At 44.3% G+C, this 23136-nt stretch overlaps 1 protein-coding gene across 5 annotated transcripts in view; it reads left to right on the top strand.

Annotated features, from left to right (window-relative positions):
• The window catches only part of LOC130358228 (uncharacterized), a 146692-nt gene that overhangs the window by 94744 nt on the left and 28812 nt on the right, over positions 1 to 23136 (top strand). For 2 of the 5 annotated variants that reach the window (XM_056561153.1, XM_056561155.1), the window contains 2 exons: positions 17576 to 18840; positions 20720 to 20778. In XM_056561153.1, coding sequence (XP_056417128.1) covers positions 18070 to 18840; positions 20720 to 20778 — 830 coding nt within the window. In that variant the 5' untranslated portion in view covers positions 17576 to 18069. Of the gene's footprint in view, positions 1 to 17221; positions 18841 to 20719; positions 20779 to 23136 lie in introns of those variants that run through there. The other 3 variants (XM_056561156.1, XM_056561157.1, XM_056561154.1) reach the window with 3 other exon arrangements.

Below are 23136 nucleotides of genomic sequence, written 5' to 3'. Positions count from 1 at the left end.
TATTAGGATCGCTGTGTATATGGGTACTGTTATTAGGATTGCTGTGTATATGGGCACTGTTATTAGGATCACAGGGTATATGGGCACTGTTATTAGGATCGCTGTGTATATGGGCACTGTTATTAGGATCACTGTGTATATGGGCACTGTTATTAGGATCACTGTGTATATGGGCACTGTTATTAGGATCACTGTGTATATGGGCACTGTTATTAGGATCACTGTGTATATGGGTACTGTTATTAGGATCACTGTGTATATGGGCACTGTTATTAGGATATCTGTGTATATGGGCACTGTTATTAGGATCACTGTGTATATGGGCACTGTTATTAGGATCGTTGTGTATATGGGCACTGTTATTAGGATATCTGTGTATATGGGCACTGTTATTAGGATCGCTGTGTATATGGGCACTGTTATTAGGATCACTGTGTATATGGGCACTGTTATTAGGATCACTGTGTATATGGGCACTGTTATTAGGATCACTGTGTATATGGGCACTGTTATTAGGATCGCTGTGTATATGGGCACTGTTATTAGGATCACTGTGTATATGGGCACTGTTATTAGGATCGCTGTGTATATGGGCACTGTTATTAGGATCGCTGTGTATATGGGCACTGTTATTAGGATCACTGTGTATATGGGCACTGTTATTAGGATCACTGTGTATATGGGCACTGTTATTAGGATCGCTGTGTATATGGGCACTGTTATTAGGATCGCTGTGTATATGGGCACTGTTATTAGGATCGCTGTGTATATGGGCACTGTTATTAGGATCGCTGTGTATATGGGCACTGTTATTAGGATCACTGTGTATATGGGCACTGTTATTAGGATCACTGTGTATATGGGCACTGTTATTAGGATCACTGTGTATATGGGCACTGTTATTAGGATCGCTGTGTATATGGGCACTGTTATTAGGATCGCTGTGTATATGGGCACTGTTATTAGGATCACTGTGTATATGGGCACTGTTATTAGGATCACTGTGTATATGGGCACTGTTATTAGGATCGCTGTGTATATGGGCACTGTTATTAGGATCGCTGTGTATATGGGCACTGTTATTAGGATCGCTGTGTATATGGGCACTGTTATTAGGATCGCTGTGTATATGGGCACTGTTATTAGGATCGCTGTGTATATGGGCACTGTTATTAGGATCACTGTGTATATGGGCACTGTTATTAGGATCACTGTGTATATGGGCACTGTTATTAGGATCGCTGTGTATATGGGCACTGTTATTAGGATCACTGTGTATATGGGCACTGTTATTAGGATCGCTGTGTATATGGGCACTGTTATTAGGATCGCTGTGTATATGGGCACTGTTATTAGGATCACTGTGTATATGGGCACTGTTATTAGGATCACTGTGTATATGGGCACTGTTATTAGGATCACTGTGTATATGGGCACTGTTATTAGGATCACTGTGTATATGGGCACTGTTATTAGGATCGCTGTGTATATGGGCACTGTTATTAGGATCACTGTGTATATGGGCACTGTTATTAGGATCGCTGTGTATATGGGCACTGTTATTAGGATCGCTGTGTATATGGGCACTGTTATTAGGATCACTGTGTATATGGGCACTGTTATTAGGATCACTGTGTATATGGGCACTGTTATTAGGATCGCTGTGTATATGGGCACTGTTATTAGGATTGCTGTGTATATGGGTACTGTTATTAGGATCACTGTGTATATGGGTACTGTTATTAGGATTGCTGTGTATATGGGCACTGTTATTAGGATCACTTTGTATATGGGCACTGTTATTAGGATCACTGTGTATATGGGCACTATTATTAGGATTGCTGTGTATATGGGCACTGTTATTAGGATCACTGTGTAAATGGGCACTGTTATTAGGATCGCTGGGTATATGGGCACTGTTATTAGGATCGCTGTGTATATGCGCACTGTTATTAGGATTGCTGTGTATATGGGTACTGTTATTAGGATCGCTGTGTATATGGGCACTGTTATTAGGATCGCTGTGTATATGGGCACTGTTATTAGGATCACTGTGTATATGGGTACTGTTATTAGGATCGCTGTGTATATGGACACTGTTATTAGGATCGCTGTGTATATGGGCACTGTTATTAGGATCACTGTGTATATGGGTACTATTATTAGGATCACTGTGTATATGGGTACTGTTATTAGGATCGCTGTGTATATGTGCACTATTATTAGGATCACTGTGTATATGGGTACTATTATTAGGATCACTGTGTATATGGGCACTGTTATTAGGATCACTGTGTATATGGGCCCTATTATTAGGATCACTGTGTATATGGGCACTATTATTAGGATCACTGTGTATATGGGCACTATTATTAGGATCACTGGGTATATGGGTACTATTATTAGGATCACTGTGTATATGGGTACTGTTATTAGGATCGCTGTGTATATGGGCACTATTATTAGGATCACTGTGTATATGGGTACTATTATTAGGATCACTGTGTATATGGGCACTGTTATTAGGATCACTGTGTATATGGGCCCTATTATTAGGATCACTGTGTATATGGGCACTATTATTAGGATCACTGTGTATATGGGCACTATTATTAGGATCACTGGGTATATGGGTACTATTATTAGGATCACTGTGTATATGGGCACTATTATTAGGATCACTGTGTATATAGGTACTATTATTAGGATCACTGTGTATATGGGTACTGTTATTAGGATCAATGTGTATATGGGTACTGTTATTAGGATCACTGTGTATATGGGTACTGTTATTAGGATCACTGTGTATATGGGCGCTATTATTAGGATCACTGTGTATATAGGTACTATTATTAGGATCGCTGTGTATATGGGCACTGTTATTAGGATCACTGTGTATATGGGTACTGTTATTAGGATCACTGTGTATATGGGCACTATTATTAGGATCACTGTGTATATGGGCACTATTATTAGGAACACTGTGTATATGGGTACTATTATTAGGATCATTGTGTATATGGGCACTGTTATTAGGATCACTGTGTATATGGGTACTGTTATTAGGCTCACTGTGTATATGGGCACTCTCTTGGGTACTGTTAAGTTCAGTGTATATGGGCACTCTCTGGCACTATTATTTAGCACACTGAGTATATGGGCGCTCTCTCTGGCACTGTTGTTGAGCTCACTGTGTATATGGGCGCTCTCTCTGGCACTGTTGTTGAGCTCACTGTGTATATGAGCACTCTCTGGCAGTGTTGTTGAGCTCACTGTGTATATGGGCGCTCTCTCTGGCACTGTTGTTGAGCTCACTGTATATATGGGCGCTCTCTCTGGCACTATTGTTGAGCTCACTGTGTATATGGGCGCTCTCTCTGGCACTGTTGTTGAGCTCACTGTGTATATGGGCACTCTCTCTGGCAGTGTTGTTGAGTTCACTGTGTATATGGGCGCTCTCTCTTGCACTGTTGTTGAGCTCACTGTGTATATAGACACTCTCTGGCACTGTTGTTGAGCTCACTGTGTATATGGGCGCTCTCTCTGGCACTGTTGTTGAGCTCACTGTGTATATGGGCGCTCTCTCTGGCAGTGTTGTTGAGTTCACTGTGTATATGGGCGCTCTCTCTTGCACTGTTGTTGAGCTCACTGTGTATATAGACACTCTCTGGCACTGTTGTTGAGCTCACTGTGTATGTGGGCGCTCTCTCTGGCACTGTTGTTGAGCTCACTGTGTATATGGGCGCTCTCTCTGGCAGTGTTGTTGAGTTCACTGTGTATATGGGCGCTCTCTCTTGCACTGTTGTTGAGCTCACTGTGTATATAGACACTCTCTGGCACTGTTGTTGAGCTCACTGTGTATATGAGCGCTCTCTCTTGCACTGTTGTTGAGCTCACTGTGTATATAGACACTCTCTGGCACTGTTGTTGAGCTCACTGTGTATATGGGCGCTCTCTCTGGCAGTGTTGTTGAGTTCACTGTGTATATGGGCGCTCTCTCTTGCACTGTTGTTGAGCTCACTGTGTATATGAGCACTCTCTCTGGCACTGTTGTTGAGCTCACTGTGTATATGGGCGCTCTCTCTGGCACTGTTGTTGAGCTCACTGTATATATGAGCACTCTCTCTGGCACTGTTGTTAAGCTCACTGTGTATATGGGCGCTCTCTCTGCCACTGTTGTTGAGCTCACTGTGTATATGAGCTCTCTCTGGCACTGTTGTTGAGCTCACTGTGTATATGGGCGCTCTCTCTGGCACTGTTGTTGAGCTCACTGTATATATGAGCACTCTCTCTGGCACTATTGTTGAGCTCACTGTGTATATGAGCTCTCTCTGGCACTGTTGTTGAGTTCACTGTGTATATGGGCGCTCTCTCTGGCACTGTTGTTGAGCTCACTGTATATATGAGCACTCTCTCTGGCACTGTTGTTGAGCTCACTGTGTATATGGGCGCTCTCTCTTGCACTGTTGTTGAGCTCACTGTGTATATAGACACTCTCTGGCACTGTTGTTGAGCTCACTGTGTATATGGGCGCTCTCTCTGGCACTGTTGTTGAGCTCACTGTATATATGAGCACTCTCTCTGGCACTGTTGTTGAGCTCACTGTGTATATGGGCGCTCTCTCTGGCACTGTTGTTGAGTTCACAGTGTATATGGGCGCTCTCTCTGGCACTGTTGTTGAGCTCATTGTGTATATGGGCGCTCTCTCTGGCACTGTTGTTGAGTTCACAGTGTATATGGGCGCTCTCTCTGGCACTGTTGTTGAGTAGTGTTGCTTGCGAATATTCGCTTTTTTTTGTTTTTTTTTCACAGTACACATCACAGTGATCATCCCTCTCTGCTTCCAGCTTGTGTGGTGTAAAGAAGGCTCTAATACTACTGTGTGAGACTGGCATACATATGGTAATTTTCGCTTATGCTAATTTTTGTATATGATAATTTTCGCATATGCGAAAATAAAACGCGAATATTACGAATATGCAAATTTTGCAAATATATGACGAAATATCGCGAATTCGAATATGGCCTATGCCGCTCATCACTATTGTTGAGCTCACTGTGTATATGGGCGCTCTCTCTGGCACTGTTGTTGAGCTCTCCGTGTATATGGGCACTCTATCTGGCACTGTTGAGCTCTCCATGTATATGAGCACTCTCGCTGGCACTGTTGTTGAGCTCACTGTGTATATGGGCTCTCTCTGGCACTGTTGTTGAGCTCACTGTGTATATGAGCACTCTCTCTGGCACTGTTGTTGAGCTCACTGTGTATATGAGCACTCTCTCTGGCACTGTTGTTGAGCTCTCCGTGTATATGGGCACTCTCTCTGGAACTGTTGTTGAGCTCAATGTGTATATGAGCACTCTCTCTGACACTGTTGTTGCGCTCACTGTGTATATGAGCACTCTCTCTGGCACTGTTGTTGCGCTCACTGTGTATATGAGCGCTCTCTCTGGCACTGTTGTTGAGCTCTCCGTGTATATGTGCACTCTCTCTGGCACTGTTGTTGCGCTCACTGTGTATATGAGCACTCTCTCTGGCCCTGTTGTTGAGCTCTCCGTGTATATGGGCGCTCTCTCTGGCACTGTTGTTGCGCTCACTGTGTATATGAGCACTCTCTCTGGCACTGTTGTTGAGCTCTCCGTGTATATGGGCACTATTTCTGGCACTGTTATTAGGCTCACTGTGTATATAGACACTCTCTTTGGTACTGTACCACTGTTGGGCACTCTGGCACTGTTGTTGAGTGCAATGTATATATGGGCACGCTGCCTGCACTGTTGTTGAACTCACTGAGTATATGGGCACTCTCTATGGCACTATTATTGGGCTCACTGTATATGAGTATTATCTGGTACTGTGTATATGGGTACACTTTGGCAGTGTTGTCGAGCTCACTGTGTACATAGGCACTTTCTCTGGCACTGTTATTTGGCTTACTGTGTATACTGGCACTGTTTCTCAGCTTCCTGTGTATATCGGTACTCTCTAGCAGTGTTGTTGGGCTCACTGTATATATGGGCACTCTCTGGCAGTGTTGTTGGGCTCACTGTATATATAGGCACTCTTGCACGGCTCACTGTATATATGGGCACTCTCTGGCAGTGTTGTTGAGCTCACTGTATATATGGGCACTCTCTGGCAGTGTTGTTGGGCTCACTGTATATATAGGCACTCTTGCACGGCTCACTGTATATATGGGCACTCTCTGGCAGTGTTGTTGAGCTCACTGTATATATGGGCACTCTCTGGCACTGTTGTTGGGCTCACTGTATATATGGGCGCTCTCTGGCACTGTTGTTGGGCTCACTGTATATATGGGCGCTCTCTGGCACTGTTGTTGGGCTCACTGTATATATGGGCACTCTCTGGCACTGTTTTGGGCTCAGTGTATATATGGGCACTCTCTGGCACTGTTGTTGGGCTCACTGTATATATGGGTATTCTCTGACACTGTTGTTGGGCTCACTGTATATATAGGCACTCTCTGGCACTGTTGTTGGGCTCACTGTATATATAGGCACTCTCTGGCACTGTTGTTGGGCTCACTGTATATATGGGCACTCTCTCTGGCATTGTTGTTGGGCTCACTGTATATATGGGCACTCTCTCTGGCAGTGTTGTTGGGCTCACTGTATATATGGGCACTCTCTTGCACTGTTGTTGGGCTCACTGTATATATGGGTACTCTCTCTGGCAGTGTTGTTGGGCTCACTGTATATATGGGCACTCTCTGGCAGTGTTGTTGGGCTCACTGTATATATGGGCACTCTCTGGCACTGTTGTTGGGCTCACTGTATATATGGGCACTCTCTGGCAGTATTGTTGGGCTCACTGTATATATGGGCACTCTCTGGCACTGTTGTTGGGCTCACTGTATATATGGGTATTCTCTGACACTGTTGTTGGGCTCACTGTATATATAGACACTCCCTGGCAGTGTTGTTGGGCTCAGTGTATATATGGGCACTCTCTGGCACTGTTGTTGGGCTCACTGTATATATGGGTATTCTCTGACACTGTTGTTGGGCTCACTGTATATATAGGCACTCTCTGACACTGTTGTTGGGCTCACTGTATATATAGGCACTCTCTGGCACTGTTGTTGGGCTCACTGTATATATGGGCACTCTCTCTGGCACTGTTGTTGGGCTCACTGTATATATGGGCACTCTCTCTGGCAGTGTTGTTGGGCTCACTGTATATATGGGCACTCTCTTGCACTGTTGTTGGGCTCACTGTATATATGGGTACTCTCTCTGGCAGTGTTGTTGGGCTCACTGTATATATGGGCACTCTCTGGCAGTGTTGTTGGGCTCACTGTATATATGGGCACTCTCTGGCAGTGTTGTTGGGCTCACTGTATATATGGGCACTCTCTGGCAGTATTGTTGGGCTCACTGTATATATGGGCACTCTCTGGCACTGTTGTTGGGCTCACTGTATATATGGGTATTCTCTGACACTGTTGTTGGGCTCACTGTATATATAGGCACTCCCTGGCAGTGTTGTTGGGCTCACTGTATATATGGGCACTCTCTGGCAGTATTGTTGGGCTCACTGTATATATGGGCACTCTCTGGCACTGTTGTTGGGCTCACTGTATATATGGGTACTCTCTCTGGCACTGTTGTTGGGCTCACTGTATATATGGGCACTCTCTCTGGCAGTGTTGTTGGGCTCACTGTATATATGGGCACTCTCTTGCAGTGTTGTTGGGCTCACTGTATATATGGGCACTCTCTGGCAGTGTTGGTGGGTTCACTGTATATATGGGCACTCTCTGGCACTGTTGATGGGCTCACTGTATATATGGGCACTCTCTGGCAGTGTTGTTGGGCTCACTGTATATATGGGCACTCTCTGGCACTGTTGTTGGGCTCACTGTATATATGGGTACTCTCTCTGGCACTGTTGTTGGGCTCACTGTATATATGGGCACTCTCTGGCAGTGTTGTTGTGCTCACTGTATATATGGGCACTTTCTGGCAGTGTTGTTGGGCTCACTGTATATATGGGTGCTCTCTCTGGCAGTGTTGTTGGGCTCACTGTATATATGGGCACTCTCTTGCAGTGTTGTTGGGCTCACTGTATATATGGGCACTCTCTGGCAGTGTTGGTGGGTTCACTGTATATATGGGCACTCTCTGGCACTGTTGTTGGGCTCACTGTATATATGGGCACTCTCTGGCACTGTTGTTGGGCTCACTGTATATATGGGCACTCTCTTGCAGTGTTGTTGGGCTCACTGTATATATGGGCACTCTGGCAGTGTTGGTGGATTCACTGTATATATGGGCACTCTCTGGCACTGTTGTTGGGCTCACTGTATATATGGGCACTCTCTTGCACTGTTGTTGGGCTCACTGTATATATGGGTATTCTCTGACACTGTTGTTGGGCTCACTGTATATATGGGCACTCTCTGGCAGTGTTGTTGGGCTCACTGTATATATGGGCACTCTCTGGCAGTGTTGTTGGGCTCACTGTATATATGGGCACTCTCTGGCAGTATTGTTGGGCTCACTGTATATATGGGCACTCTCTGGCACTGTTGTTGGGCTCACTGTATATATGGGCATTCTCTGACACTGTTGTTGGGCTCACTGTATATATAGGCACTCCCTGGCAGTGTTGTTGGGCTCAGTGTATATATGGGCACTCTCTGGCACTGTTGTTGGGCTCACTGTATATATGGGTATTCTCTGACACTGTTGTTGGGCTCACTGTATATATAGGCACTCTCTGACACTGTTGTTGGGCTCACTGTATATATAGGCACTCTCTGGCACTGTTGTTGGGCTCACTGTATATATAGGCACTCGCTGGCACTGTTGTTGGGCTCACTGTATATATGGGCACTCTCTCTGGCAGTGTTGTTGGGCTCACTGTATATATGGGCACTCTCTTGCACAGTTGTTGGGCTCACTGTATATATAGGCACTCTTGCACGGCTCACTGTATATATGGGCACACTCTGGCAGTATTGTTGAGCTCACTGTATATATGGGCACTCTCTGGCAGTGTTGTTGGGCTCACTGTATATATAGGCACTCTTGCACGGCTCACTGTATATATGGGCACTCTCTGGCACTGTTGTTGAGCTCACTGTATATATGGGCACTCTCTGGCACTGTTGTTGGGCTCACTGTATATATGGGCGCTCTCTGGCACTGTTGTTGGGCTCACTGTATATATGGGCGCTCTCTGGCACTGTTGTTGGGCTCACTGTATATATGGGCACTCTCTGGCACTGTTTTGGGCTCAGTGTATATATGGGCACTCTCTGGCACTGTTGTTGGGCTCACTGTATATATGGGTATTCCCTGACACTGTTGTTGGGCTCACTGTATATATAGGCACTCTCTGGCACTGTTGTTGGGCTCACTGTATATATAGGCACTCTCTGGCACTGTTGTTGGGCTCACTGTATATATGGGCACTCTCTCTGGCACTGTTGTTGGGCTCACTGTATATATGGGCACTCTCTCTGGCAGTGTTGTTGGGCTCACTGTATATATGGGCACTCTCTTGCACTGTTGTTGGGCTCACTGTATATATGGGTACTCTCTCTGGCAGTGTTGTTGGGCTCACTGTATATATGGGCACTCTCTGGCAGTGTTGTTGGGCTCACTGTATATATGGGCACTCTCTGGCAGTGTTGTTGGGCTCACTGTATATATGGGCACTCTCTGGCAGTGTTGTTGGGCTCACTGTATATATGGGTGCTCTCTCTGGCAGTGTTGTTGGGCTCACTGTATATATGGGCACTCTCTGGCACTGTTGTTGGGCTCACTGTATATATGGGTATTCTCTGACACTGTTGTTGGGCTCACTGTATATATAGGCACTCCCTGGCAGTGTTGTTGGGCTCACTGTATATATGGGCACTCTCTGGCAGTATTGTTGGGCTCACTGTATATATGGGCACTCTCTGGCACTGTTGTTGGGCTCACTGTATATATGGGTACTCTCTCTGGCACTGTTGTTGGGCTCACTGTATATATGGGCACTCTCTGGCACTGTTGATGGGCTCACTGTATATATGGGCACTCTCTGGCAGTGTTGTTGGGCTCACTGTATATATGGGCACTCTCTGGCACTGTTGTTGGGCTCACTGTATATATGGGTACTCTCTCTGGCACTGTTGTTGGGCTCACTGTATATATGGGCACTCTCTGGCAGTGTTGTTGTGCTCACTGTATATATGGGCACTTTCTGGCAGTGTTGTTGGGCTCACTGTATATATGGGCGCTCTCTCTGGCAGTGTTGTTGGGCTCACTGTATATATGGGCACTCTCTTGCAGTGTTGTTGGGCTCACTGTATATATGGGCACTCTCTGGCAGTGTTGGTGGGTTCACTGTATATATGGGCACTCTCTGGCACTGTTGTTGGGCTCACTGTATATATGGGCACTCTCTGGCACTGTTGTTGGGCTCACTGTATATATGGGCACTCTCTTGCAGTGTTGTTGGGCTCACTGTATATATGGGCACTCTGGCAGTGTTGGTGGATTCACTGTATATATGGGCACTCTCTTGCACAGTTGTTGGGCTCACTGTATATATGGGTACTCTCTCTGGCAGTGTTGTTGGGCTCACTGTATATATGGGCACTCTGGCAGTGTTGTTGGGCTCACTGTATATATGGGCACTCTCTGGCACTGTTGTTGGGCTCACTGTATATATGGGCACTCTCTGGCAGTATTGTTGGGCTCACTGTATATATGGGCACTCTCTGGCACTGTTGTTGGGCTCACTGTATATATGGGTATTCTCTGACACTGTTGTTGGGCTCACTGTATATATAGGCACTCCCTGGCAGTGTTGTTGGGCTCACTGTATATATGGGCACTCTCTGGCAGTATTGTTGGGCTCACTGTATATATGGGCACTCTCTGGCACCGTTGTTGGGCTCACTGTATATATGGGTACTCTCTCTGGCACTGTTGTTGGGCTCACTGTATATATGGGCACTCTCTGGCACTGTTGTTGGGCTCACTGTATATATGGGCACTCTCTGGCAGTGTTGTTGGGCTCACTGTATATATGGGCACTCTCTGGCACTGTTGTTGGGCTCACTGTATATATGGGTACTCTCTCTGGCACTGTTGTTGGGCTCACTGTATATATGGGCACTCTCTGGCAGTGTTGTTGTGCTCACTGTATATATGGGCACTCTCTGGCAGTGTTGTTGGGCTCACTGTATATATGGGCGCTCTCTCTGGCAGTGTTGTTGGGCTCACTGTATATATGGGCACTCTCTTGCAGTGTTGTTGGGCTCACTGTATATATGGGCACTCTCTGGCAGTGTTGGTGGGTTCACTGTATATATGGGCACTCTCTGGCACTGTTGTTGGGCTCACTGTATATATGGGCACTCTCTGGCACTGTTGTTGGGCTCACTGTATATATGGGCACTCTCTTGCAGTGTTGTTGGGCTCACTGTATATATGGGCACTCTGGCAGTGTTGGTGGGTTCACTGTATATATGGGCACTCTCTGGCACTGTTGTTGGGCTCACTGTATATATGGGCACTCTCTTGCACTGTTGTTGGGCTCACTGTATATATGGGTATTCTCTGACACTGTTGTTGGGCTCACTGTATATATGGGCACTCTCTGGCAGTGTTGTTGGGCTCACAGTATATATGGGCACTCTCTGGCAGTGTTGTTGGGCTCACTGTATATATGGGCACTCTGGCAGTGTTATTGGGTTCACTGTATATATGGGCACTCTGGCACTGTTGTTGGGCTCACTGTATATATGGGCACTCTCTGGCAGTTTTGTTGGGCTCACTGTATATATGGGCACTCTCTGGCACTGTTGTTGGGCTCACTGTATATATGAGTACTCTCTGGCAGTGTTGTTGGGCTCACTGTATATATGGGTACTCTCTGGCAGTGTTGTTGGGCTCACTGTATATATGGGTACTCTGGCACTATTGTTGGGCTCACTGTATATATATATATATATATATATATATATAGTCTCTCTCTGGCACTGTTGTTGGGCTCACTGTATATATGGGCACACTCTCTGGCAGTGTTGTTGGGCTCACTGTATATATGGGCACTCTCTCTGGCACTATTGTTGGGCTCACTGTATATATGGGCACTCTTTGGCACTATTGTTGGGCTCACTGTATATATGGGCACTCTCTGGCACTGTTGTTGGGCTCACTGTATATAAGCACTCTCTGGCACTGTTGTTGGGCTCACTGTATATATGGGCACTCTCTGGCACTGTTGTTGGGCTCACTGTATATATGGGCACTCTCTGGCACTGTTGTTGGGCTCACTGTATATATGGGTACTCTCTGGCACTGTTGTTGTGCTCACTGTATATATGGGTACTCTCTCTGGCACTGATTTGGGCTCAGTGTATATATGGTCACTCACTGGTACTGTTGTTTTGCTCACTGTATATATGGGCACTCTCTGGCAGTGTTGTTGGGTTCACTGTATATATGGGCACTCAGTGGCACTGTTGTTGGGCTCACTGTATATATGGGCACTCACTGGTACTGTTGTTGGGCTCACTGTATATATGGGCACTCTCTGGCAGTGTTGTTGTGCTCACTGTATATATGGGCACTCTCTCTGGAACTGTTGTTGTGCTCACTGTATATATGAGTACTCTCTCTGGCACTGTTGTTGGGCTCACTGTATATATGGGCACTCACTGGTACTGTTGTTGGGCTCACTGTATATATGGGCACTCTCTGGCAGTGTTGTTGTGCTCACTGTATATATGGGCACTCTCTCTGGAACTGTTGTTGTGCTCACTGTATATATGAGCTCTCTCTGGCACTGTTGTTGGGCTCACTGTATATATGGGCGCTCTCTGGCACTGTTTTGGGCTCAGTGTATATATGGGCACTCTTTGGCAGTGTTGTTGTGCTCACTGTATATATGGGCACTCTCTCTGGAACTGTTGTTGTGCTCACTGTATATATGAGTTCTCTCTGGCACTGTTGTTGGGCTCACTGTATATATGGGCGCTCTCTGGCACTGTTTTGGGCTCAGTGTATATATGGGCACTCTCTCTGGCACTGCTGTTGGACACTCTTATTGAGCTCACTGTGTATATGGGCATTCTTTGACACTGTTGTTGAGCTTGCAGTATATATTGACAATGCCTGGCACGGTTATTGGCACTCTCTCTGGCACTGTTGGGTATTCTCTCTGATATTATTATTTGTCACCCTGGCACAGTTATCGTCTCTCTCTCTGATATTAGAGACACAGAAGACATTTGTGATCCGTTCTCCCCTCAGATGGTCGGTGTAGAACAAGCCGCTCCAGCCGTGGCCCCACAGAAGTGACAGACATTGCTTCGCGGTAGTTGTGTCCTACAACCGGTACAGATTCTGGGACCTACCAGGATTGTCACTGATGTTTTGCTAACAAACATCTCCCCCTAATGGCCGGAAGGTGTAATGACCCAACTCCGAATATTCTTGTTCGCGATCAGCGGCTACAGATATTTCACCGTATTATATGCCATTCAAAAGGTCTCCTACTTCCACAGGTCCAAGCCCTATTGGACCCCACATTGTCTCCCCCATAATTGATGGTGAATATTTCGTTTATATCAAAAGTGGTTAAGGACCCATCATACTGCAATGAATTACAGACTCATTATTGACCATAGACCTTAAAAGGAGTACTCCGCCACTCAACATCTTATCTACTATCTAAAGGATAGGGGATAAGATGTCTGATCCCGGGGGTCCGGCTGCTGGGACCCTGGCAATCTCCGCACAGCACCCGGCATTGTAAAGGAACACTGGGTTCCGGCGGCAGTGGTTGTTACGCCACACCACGCCCCCTCCATGCATGTCTATGGGAGGGAGTGTCACGCCCCCCTCCCATAGACATGCATGGAGGGGGCGTGGAGTGACGTCAAGAACACTTGTCGGAACCCAGCTACTGCGTGGAGATCGTGGGGGTACCAGCAACGAAACCCCCACGACCAGAAAAGTAGGAGTTAAAGGGGTACTCCGCTACTCAGCGTTTGGAACAAACTGTTCCGAACGCTGGAGCCGGCGTCAGCAGCTCGTCACATCATAGCCCCTTTAAGTTTTTGGACAAGCTTTTAGCTTTATGACTAAAACGATAAGTCCAGACCAGGTGGGTTTTGTCCCCACAGAGAAGGTAAGGACAACACCTACAGAGTTTCGGGATTGGCGCAGTATATAGGCTAGGTTCACATTGCCATTTGCATCCGACCCGTTAAGGGTCCGATTGTTTTTTTTTTTTTTCAAGTCTAACGGACACAGAAACAGGTTGGGTGCAAACGGGTAATCCGGTAATTTTACAGCAGTCACGCCCCCTCCCATAGACTTGCATTGAGGGGGCGGTGCTATGACATCACGAGCTCCCGGCGCCGCCTCCAGCGTTCAGAACAGTTTGTTCCAAACACTGAGCAGCGGAGTACCCCTTTAAGGACACAGCCCATTTTGGCTTTAAGGGTACGTTCAGACGAGCGGATTTACAGCGGATTTTACTCTGCAGATCCGCCGCTGAAGGACCTCTGTATGCTGCCTTTACATGTGCCTGCTCGGAGCTGCTATACGCCGCTACGAGCAGACACACTGAAGCAATGTGCGAGTCGCCGTGCATGCACCGTGTATTCGCACACATTGCGGCTGCTCCCCCCTGCTCAATGAGCTAGGCTGAGAGCTGCCGCGATGTGCGAGTATACTGCGCATGCGCGCGGCGACTCGCACATCGCAGCGTGTCTACTCGTAGCGGCGTATTGCTGCTCCGAACAGGCACATGTAAAGGCAGCATATAGAGGTCCTTCAGCAGCGGATCAGCAGCGAAATCCGCTTGCCTGAACGTACCCTAAAGGGGTATTCCAGGAATCAAATCACAGGCCTTTTTTTTTACTTTTAAAGACCTTTCCCTGTCTGTCTCCAGGTTGGGTGCGGTTCTGCAGCTCAGTTCCATTGAAGTGAATGGAGCCAAGTTGTAATAACACACCCAAAGTGGAGACAATCAGGGCGCTGGCTTTAAAAGACAAAATCCCTGTTTTTTGATTCCTGGAATACTCCTTTTCATTTTTTCCTCCTCGCTTTCTAAGAGCCATCGTTTTATTCTTCCCCCTACAGACCCCCACGAGGTTTGTTTTTTTGCACAACCAATTGTACTTCGTAACGACACCTTTCATTTTATCATAAAATAGCACAACCAAAAAAAACGCAATTTTGCTCATTTGGGCATTTCATCTGTTAATGCGAATAAAATGATACTCGTGGTTACATACTTTTCTATTATTATAGTGCTTTAAAAAAATAAAATAAACACTTTTTTTTTAACAAAATCATCAGGTTTAAAATCGCCCTATTCTGACCCCTATAACTTTCTAATTTTTCCATATACGGGGCTCATTTTTTTTTGCTTTTTATCTATACCATTTTTGCGTATATATTACTTTTTGATCACTTTTTTTTTCTTCATTTTTCTGGGATGTGATGTCACAAATTATTTTTATAAATTTTTGAATTTTTTCTTTAAGTTTACACCATTCACCATATGAAATCATTAACATTATATACCAAATATGTGCATAATTTTTTAATTTTTTTAACACTTTTTTTTTAAAATGGTAAAAGAGGAGGGGCTTATTCACATAAAAAAATTTATAATAAAAAGTAAAGTTAGTTAAAATGTTTTTACTTATTTTTGTCCCCATAGGGAACAATTTACTGATCTGCTGCAGATGCCGTGATCAGTACAGTACTGATGAAAGGGGTACTCCGGTGGAAAACTTTATTTATTTTTTTTTAAATCAACTGGTGCCAGAAAGTTAAACAGATTTGTAAATTACTTCTATAAAAAAAAAATCTTAATCCTTCCAGTACTTATTAGTGGCTGTATAGTACAGAGGAAATGCTTTTCTTTTTGGATTTCTCTTCTGTCACGACCACGGTGCTCTCTGCCGACACCTCTGTCCATTTTAAGAACTGTCCAGAGCAGCATATATTTGCTATGGGGATTTTCTCCTGCTCTGGACAGTTCCTAAAATGGAGGTCAGCAGAGAGCGCTGTGCTCGTGACAGAAGAGAAATCCAAAAAGAAAAGCATTTCCTCTGTAGTATACAGCCACTAATAAATACTGGAAGGATTAATATATTTTTTTTTAAATAGAAGTAATTTACAAATATAGACTCCAAATAAATCCTCCTGAGGACTAGAACCATCCATCAGGGTAGTAGAAAACAGTGTCCCAACTAGCACATATACTCCAAAGAAATAGGGAAACACTCAAAATGATAATGAAAATATAAACCAACTTTATTAAGTTACACACAATATAAAATATATTAAAATGGCACTCGCAGGAAATAAATCACGGAATACATTCAAAAAGGTAAGGCAGTAAAAAATGATGAACAAGGAAGGTATCACACCCTATATTCTGTAATAGTGACCAGTAACAATCCTAATGATGGGAGTACATAGGCAGAAAAGGAGCTAGATACACCATAAGTAATACACAAATATATGATGAGCCTTACCAAATACACATGCAAAACCCCTACACATGTTTCGCTCCGTTGAGCTTCCTCAGGGGCGGCGTGGCTACCAACGGGTATAGAGGACACTATTTATACATATATGCAGCCAATAATAATAGTCCATGTATACTTCACTCTATCTATCCTCCAATACACACAATCCTACCTTATTCCGCTTTGCCGCCAGTAACGCGTAGTATATCCTGTTCCGGCCGTCATACCGGAAGTCTTACACACGGTCCGATCCCGTGATCAAAATAGATCACATGACCGGCTAGTGAAAGAACTCTCGCGAGAGCTATATCTGAAAGATGGTGCGCATCCGGTAGTAAAATACAATAGATGGAGGCGGGCTAAGTAAGGACACTTACACTTATTCGCTAGGAGACTTATTTTTTTAAAAAGATTTTTCATCATACTACTACCTCACGTTTTTTGCACGACACGTGAGGAAATGGAAGCATTGATAAATTTGGAAAGCTTGATGGAGGAACAACATCACCTTGATACACCATCCACTGATTGGTTCCCGGCAGATCTTCGTGTTAAATCAAGTAAGTTCCCACCCCTGACCATGTACCCGAATGTGGAACTATTTGTGCAATTGTGTTATGATGACTGCACAAATGCACAGAGAGCAGCCATTAAAGAAATGAGAGATGTGATTATTAAGCCGTCTGACAAAGGTGGTAATGTGGTAATTTGGCCGGTGAAATTATATGAGAAAGAGGCATTACGCCAACTAAGAGACACGGCATGTTACCAACGTCTTCCATTTAACCCCCTTCAGAAATTTCAGAATGAGTTACACAAAATTCGGATTGATGCTAATGCACGGGGTCTAATCACGTCACAACAAATGGAATGTTTAGTGGTACCTAGTCCCACCATTTCAACATTCTATATGTTACCAAAAGGTACATGAGAATTTACAACAACCACCGGGACGCCCAATAGTTGCAGGCTGCAACAACATGTGCGAACCTATATGCCAAATGATTTATCATATCTTATGGCAGAGTGTGGAGACTTTACCATCTTTTTTACAGGACACCACTGATGCCCTCAGAAGATTTGGGGGCATACAACTGGATCAAGAAGCACTTATAGTGACTTGCGCCGTGGAGGCGCTGTATACCTCCATTCAACATGAGGATGGCCTAGAAGCAACAAGATTCTTCCTATCCATGACAGACAATACTCCCGAATTTGGTGAGTTTATCATCCAAATCCTTAGGTTTGTGCTTACGCATTAACTTTTTTATGTTCAAGGAGACATTTTATGTCCAAAAACAAGGCACGGCCATGGGCGCGGCATGCGCACCGGCCTATTCCAACCTGTTTCTAGGTTATTGGGAGAGAAAGATCTTCTTGACAGATCCCCACCCCATGATTGATAGAGTGCAGTGCTGGGCCCGCTATATAGATGACATTTTATTTATATGGCAGGGCTCAGCAGCAGAACTCTAGAGATTCATGTCGGACCTCAATGATAATAACCTCAATATTAGGTTAACATAGATTTCATGTGGATGATGAGGGGATGATCCATAGGAAAACAACTGCTGTTAACTCACTTTTAAAATATGAATCTTCACATCCTAGGAAACTGGTGCAGAGCATACCCATAGGTCAATTTTTGAGGATTAGGAGGATTTGCTCTACGGAACAGGATTTTGAAAAACAGGCGGATGAATTGAAAACAAGGTTTCGTGATCGTGGCTATAGTGAGAAATGGATCAGGAGTGCATATTGGCGGGCTAAACATTCTAAAAGAGAAACATTGTTACAGCACAAGCGGACACTAAAGAAAGACAATCGGGTGAGATTTATCACCAAATTTCACGCTCAAACGGATGCAATCCATGAAATTTTGAAGAAATATTGGAGCATACTTCCCTTAGATCCAATATTAAAACTATATGTTCAGAAGTACCCCTCAGTGACATATAGAAGGGCCACTAACTTAAAAGATATTCTAGTAAGAAGTCACCATAGGGGCACAAGACCGGAAAGAGCATTCGGTGGCAAAGGACCCAAGTGGGGTTGCAAAACATGTGGAAGATGCGTAGCCTGCACTAATATTGAGAGCACCAATGTTTTCTTTGATTCCCAGGGCAAGGAATATAAGATCACCCACACAATTACATGCAATACAATTGGTATTATCTATCACGGTACATGTGGATTAATATATATTGGACTTACTACCCGTGAACTGAGAAGAAGGGTGAGAGAACATGTACTGGGAATCCTGGCCGCAGCAAATGAAGAGGACAAAGAAAAACATGGATGTGATCCCACTGGATTCCGGGTAAGTGGGATAGATCGGATTCTAATTAGCCCCAGGGGTGGTGATTGGAAACGACTTTTGGGCCAAAGAGAAATTACGTGGATACATAAATTAAAAACCATGGTCCCGATGGGCTTGAATGAACATATTAGCTTCTTTCCGTTCCTATAGATTAGCATATTTTCAGTCCTGATACGCTTATCCCGTCTATCCTTCGGGTTTTTAATTATCATTTTTAAATGTATTTTAATATTATGGTTGTATGCTTTATATGTGTAGTCATATTTGTTCCTCTTACCTCCTCCTTATGCCTATCATATTTGTTATTTTTCAGCTTGCTCTTTCGTATTGATGCCTCCATCCGGATTTTCTTCTTTCTCGTACCCTGGTTTTCATTATATGATGAGCCTTATCCAATATACCGTATTTATCGGGGTATACCACGCACCGGCCTATAACACGCACCCTCATTTTACCAAGGATATTTGGATAAAAAAAGTTTTTTACCCAAATATCCATGGTAAAATGAGGGTGCATGTGTGCGCGTGTATACCCCGATACAACCCCAGGAAAGGCAGGGGGAGAGAGGCCGTCGCTGCCCGCTTCTCTCCCCCTGCCTTTCCTGGGGGTCTAGAGCCCTGCTGCCGGCCCTTCTCTCCCCCTGGCTATCGGCGCCGCTGCCCGTTCTGTCCCCCTGACTATCGGTGCCGGCGCCCCATTGCCAGGGGGAGAGAAGCGGCGCCGACAGCCAGGGGGAGAGAAGGGGCAGCGGCACCCATTGCCGGCGCCGCTGCCCCGTTGCCTCCCTCCATCCCCGGTGGCATAATTACCTGAGTCGGGTCCGCGCTGCTGCAGGCCTCCGGCGCGCGTCCCCTGCATCCCACTGACGTCATGCGCCACGCCGTGCTGCGCATAGCAACGACGCCGGGGACGCACGCCGGAGGCCTACAGCAGCGCGGACCCGACTCAGGTAATTATGCCACCGGGGATGGGGGGAGGCAACGGGGCAGCGGCGCCGGCAATGGGTGCCGCTGCCCTTTCTCTCCCCCTGGCTGTCGGCGCCGCTTCTCTCCCCCTGGCTATCGGCGCCGGCAATGGGGCGCCGGCACCGATAGTCAGGGGGACAGAACGGGCAGCGGCGCCGATAGCCAGGGGGTGAGAAGGGCCGACAGCAGGGCTCTAGACCCCAGGAAAGGCAGGGGGAGAGAAGCGGGCAGCGACGGCCTCTCTCCCCCTGCCTTTTCTGGGGGTGTATCGGCGTATAACACGCACACAGAATTTAGGCTAAAAATTTTAGCCTAAAAAGTGCGTGTTATACGCCGATAAATACGGTAGATTGTGTATTTTTACTTATTACTTTTGGGATAAATTTTCCTGTCTATAATATTTATCACAGTTTTTTTTTTTACCATTTATAATTATCTCATCTATAAAATGTATTAGTTATTAATATATTACTTTTTTATTCATCATTAATAACACTTATCATGTTACAATATATCATATTGTATCACATCTACTTGGTTCACATATTAATTCATTTTTTAATATTTTCCATTATATTTTTTATTCCTTTACACATACACTCTAGCACCTTATTATATTATTTTTCTTATATATACATAGTTTTCCTTGTATCAATTTCACTATTACACTTATTTTTATATACCGGAATACATTTTTTTACTTCACATTTTTTACTCTTTATTGGTTGCACATTAAATTACTTCCATACTGATTAGTAGTTTTTAGTATAATATATACATATTTGCTATTTATTTATAGACATTTTTTAGATTTTATAAATTATTGCATTATATATCACTTGTTGCACCCTATATATTGCACTTACATTTGATCTTTTTCTTTTATATATTTATTTATTTATTTTCTTTTTCAGATCATACTTGGGATGTCTGGTGTTTTATTCATCTTCACTCACCTTACTTTTGCATGGTGGTGGGTATCACATTTTTACTTTTTACACACTTGCTTTTATATTCTCACGTTTTTGTCACGCATACAACACTGGTGCTTTCCTGTCACGCTTCTTTTTTCTTTTTTTTCTCCCTCTTTTTGTTTATTTGCGTCCCCCCTCTTTCGTTGCGGTGCGTTGTTACTATATCTTTATCTGCGCATGCGCAAGCGTCCTAGCGTTCCTAGGGTTACTTGGCCCGCCTCCATCTATTGTATTTTACTACCGGATGCGCATCATCTTTTAGATATAGCTCTCGCGAGAGTTCTTTCACCAGCCGGTCATCTGATCTATTTTGATCACGCGATCGGACCGCGTGTAAGACTTCCGGTATGACGGCCGGAACAGGATATACTACGTGTTACTGGCGGCAAAGCGGAATAAGGTAGGATTGTGTGTATTGGAGGATAGATAGAGTGAAGTATACATGGACTATTATTATTGGCTGCATATATGTATAAATAGTGTCCTCTATACCCGTTGGTAGCCACGCCCCCCCTGAGGAAGCTCAACGGAGCGAAACATATGTAGGGGTTTTGCATGTGTATTTGGTAAGGCTCATCATATATTTGTGTATTACTTATGGTGTATCTATCTCCTTTTCTGCCTATGTACTCCCATCATTAGGATTGTTACTGGTCACTATTACAGAATATAGGGTGTGATACCTTCCTTGTTCATCATTTTTTACTGCCTTACCTTTTTGAATGTATTCCGTGATTTATTTCCTGTGAGTGTCATTTTAATATATTTTATATTGTGTGTAACTTAATAAAGTTGGTTTATATTTTCATTATCATTTTGAGTGTTTCCCTATTTCTTTGGAGTATATATAATTTACAAATCGGTTTAACTTTCTGCCACCAGTTGATTTAAAGAAAAAAAGTTTTCCATCGGAGTACCCCTTTAAGTCCCAGGGCATCAGGACGTACATTTATGTCCATTGCGCTTAAGAGGGATACTCTGGTACATAACATCTTATTAAGGGGGTCCCCGCGATCAGACACTTATCCCCTATCCTGTGGATAAGAGATAAGATGTTACGCACCGGAATTTCCCCTTTAAATTCAAGATTCCTTTTGAGTTTTTCGAGGGGATTTTCCAGAGGCGGAAAGTCCGACTCGAAAAAAATAAAATAAAAATCCCATTGCCAGCACTGAAATTTCCAAGCAGAATTTCCGAACAAGAATTCTGCTCGGAAATTCCGTAGTGCGAAGCCGGGTTTAGAGGGAATCTCCGCTCATAAGTATCAAGAACAGAGGATGTAATGCACAGGTCTGTACACTAGATGGTGCTGTGAGCCAATAGAAAATCTCCCTCTGCTCTTCATATATAACACTACGGCAGTGGTCTTCAACGTGCGGAACTCCAGATGTTGCAAAACTACAACTCCCAGCATGCCCGGACAGCCGTTGGCTGTCCGGGCATGCTGGGAGTTGTAGTTTTGCAACATCTGGAGGTCCGCACGTTAAAGACCACTGCACTACGGTATATAGTGCAGTGTTTCCCAATCAGCGCCTTCGGCTGTCCGGGCATGCTGGGAGTTGTAGTTTTGCAACAGCTGGAGGCCCACTGTTTGGAAAACACAGCTTTATTTTTTTGGTTCGCTTTTTTTTTTTTGCGCGTTGATCTGTCGTTTTTATAGGTACCATTTTTGTTTTGCTGCAACCTTTTTATACAGTTTTTTTTCTTGTATATAAAGTGACAAAAAAATCTGAAATTCTGGACTTTGGTATTTGTTTACGTTTACGCCATTGACCGTGCGTTTTCATTAAGGTTCTATTTAAATAGTTCGGACATTTACGCACGCGGCGACACGTCATATGTTTATTCTTATTTACATAATTTTATTTATTTTTTTTAATGGGGGGAAAAAAAAGGGCGTGGGGGGGGATTTAAACTTTTGTTTGAATAATATATATATTTTTAAATGTGAATAAGGCCCTTTTTTTTCTCTCTTTGTTAGTCTTCATAGGGGATTTTTACATGGAATCTTTCAATAGGAAACACTGTTTAAAGGGGTACTCCGGTGGAAATAATATATATATTTTTTAAATCAACTGGTGCCAGAAAGTTAAACAGATTTGTAAATTACTTCTATTAAAAAAATCTTAATCCTTCCAGTACTTATTAGCTGCTGAATACTACAGAGGAAATTCTTTTCTTTTCCCCATAGCAAACATATGCTGCTCTGGACAGTTCCTAAAATGGACAGAGGTGTCAGCAGAGAGCACTGTGCTCGTGATGTCAGCAGAGAGCTCTGTGCGCCAAAAAGAAAAGAATTTCCTCTGTAGTATTCAGCAGCTAATAAGTACTGGATGGATTAAGATTTTTTAATAGAA

The sequence above is a fragment of the Hyla sarda genome, chromosome 2, assembly GCF_029499605.1.
Source record: "Hyla sarda isolate aHylSar1 chromosome 2, aHylSar1.hap1, whole genome shotgun sequence".
Lineage (NCBI taxonomy): Eukaryota > Metazoa > Chordata > Amphibia > Anura > Hylidae > Hyla > Hyla sarda.
This window is presented reverse-complemented; position numbering and strand designations above follow the sequence as displayed.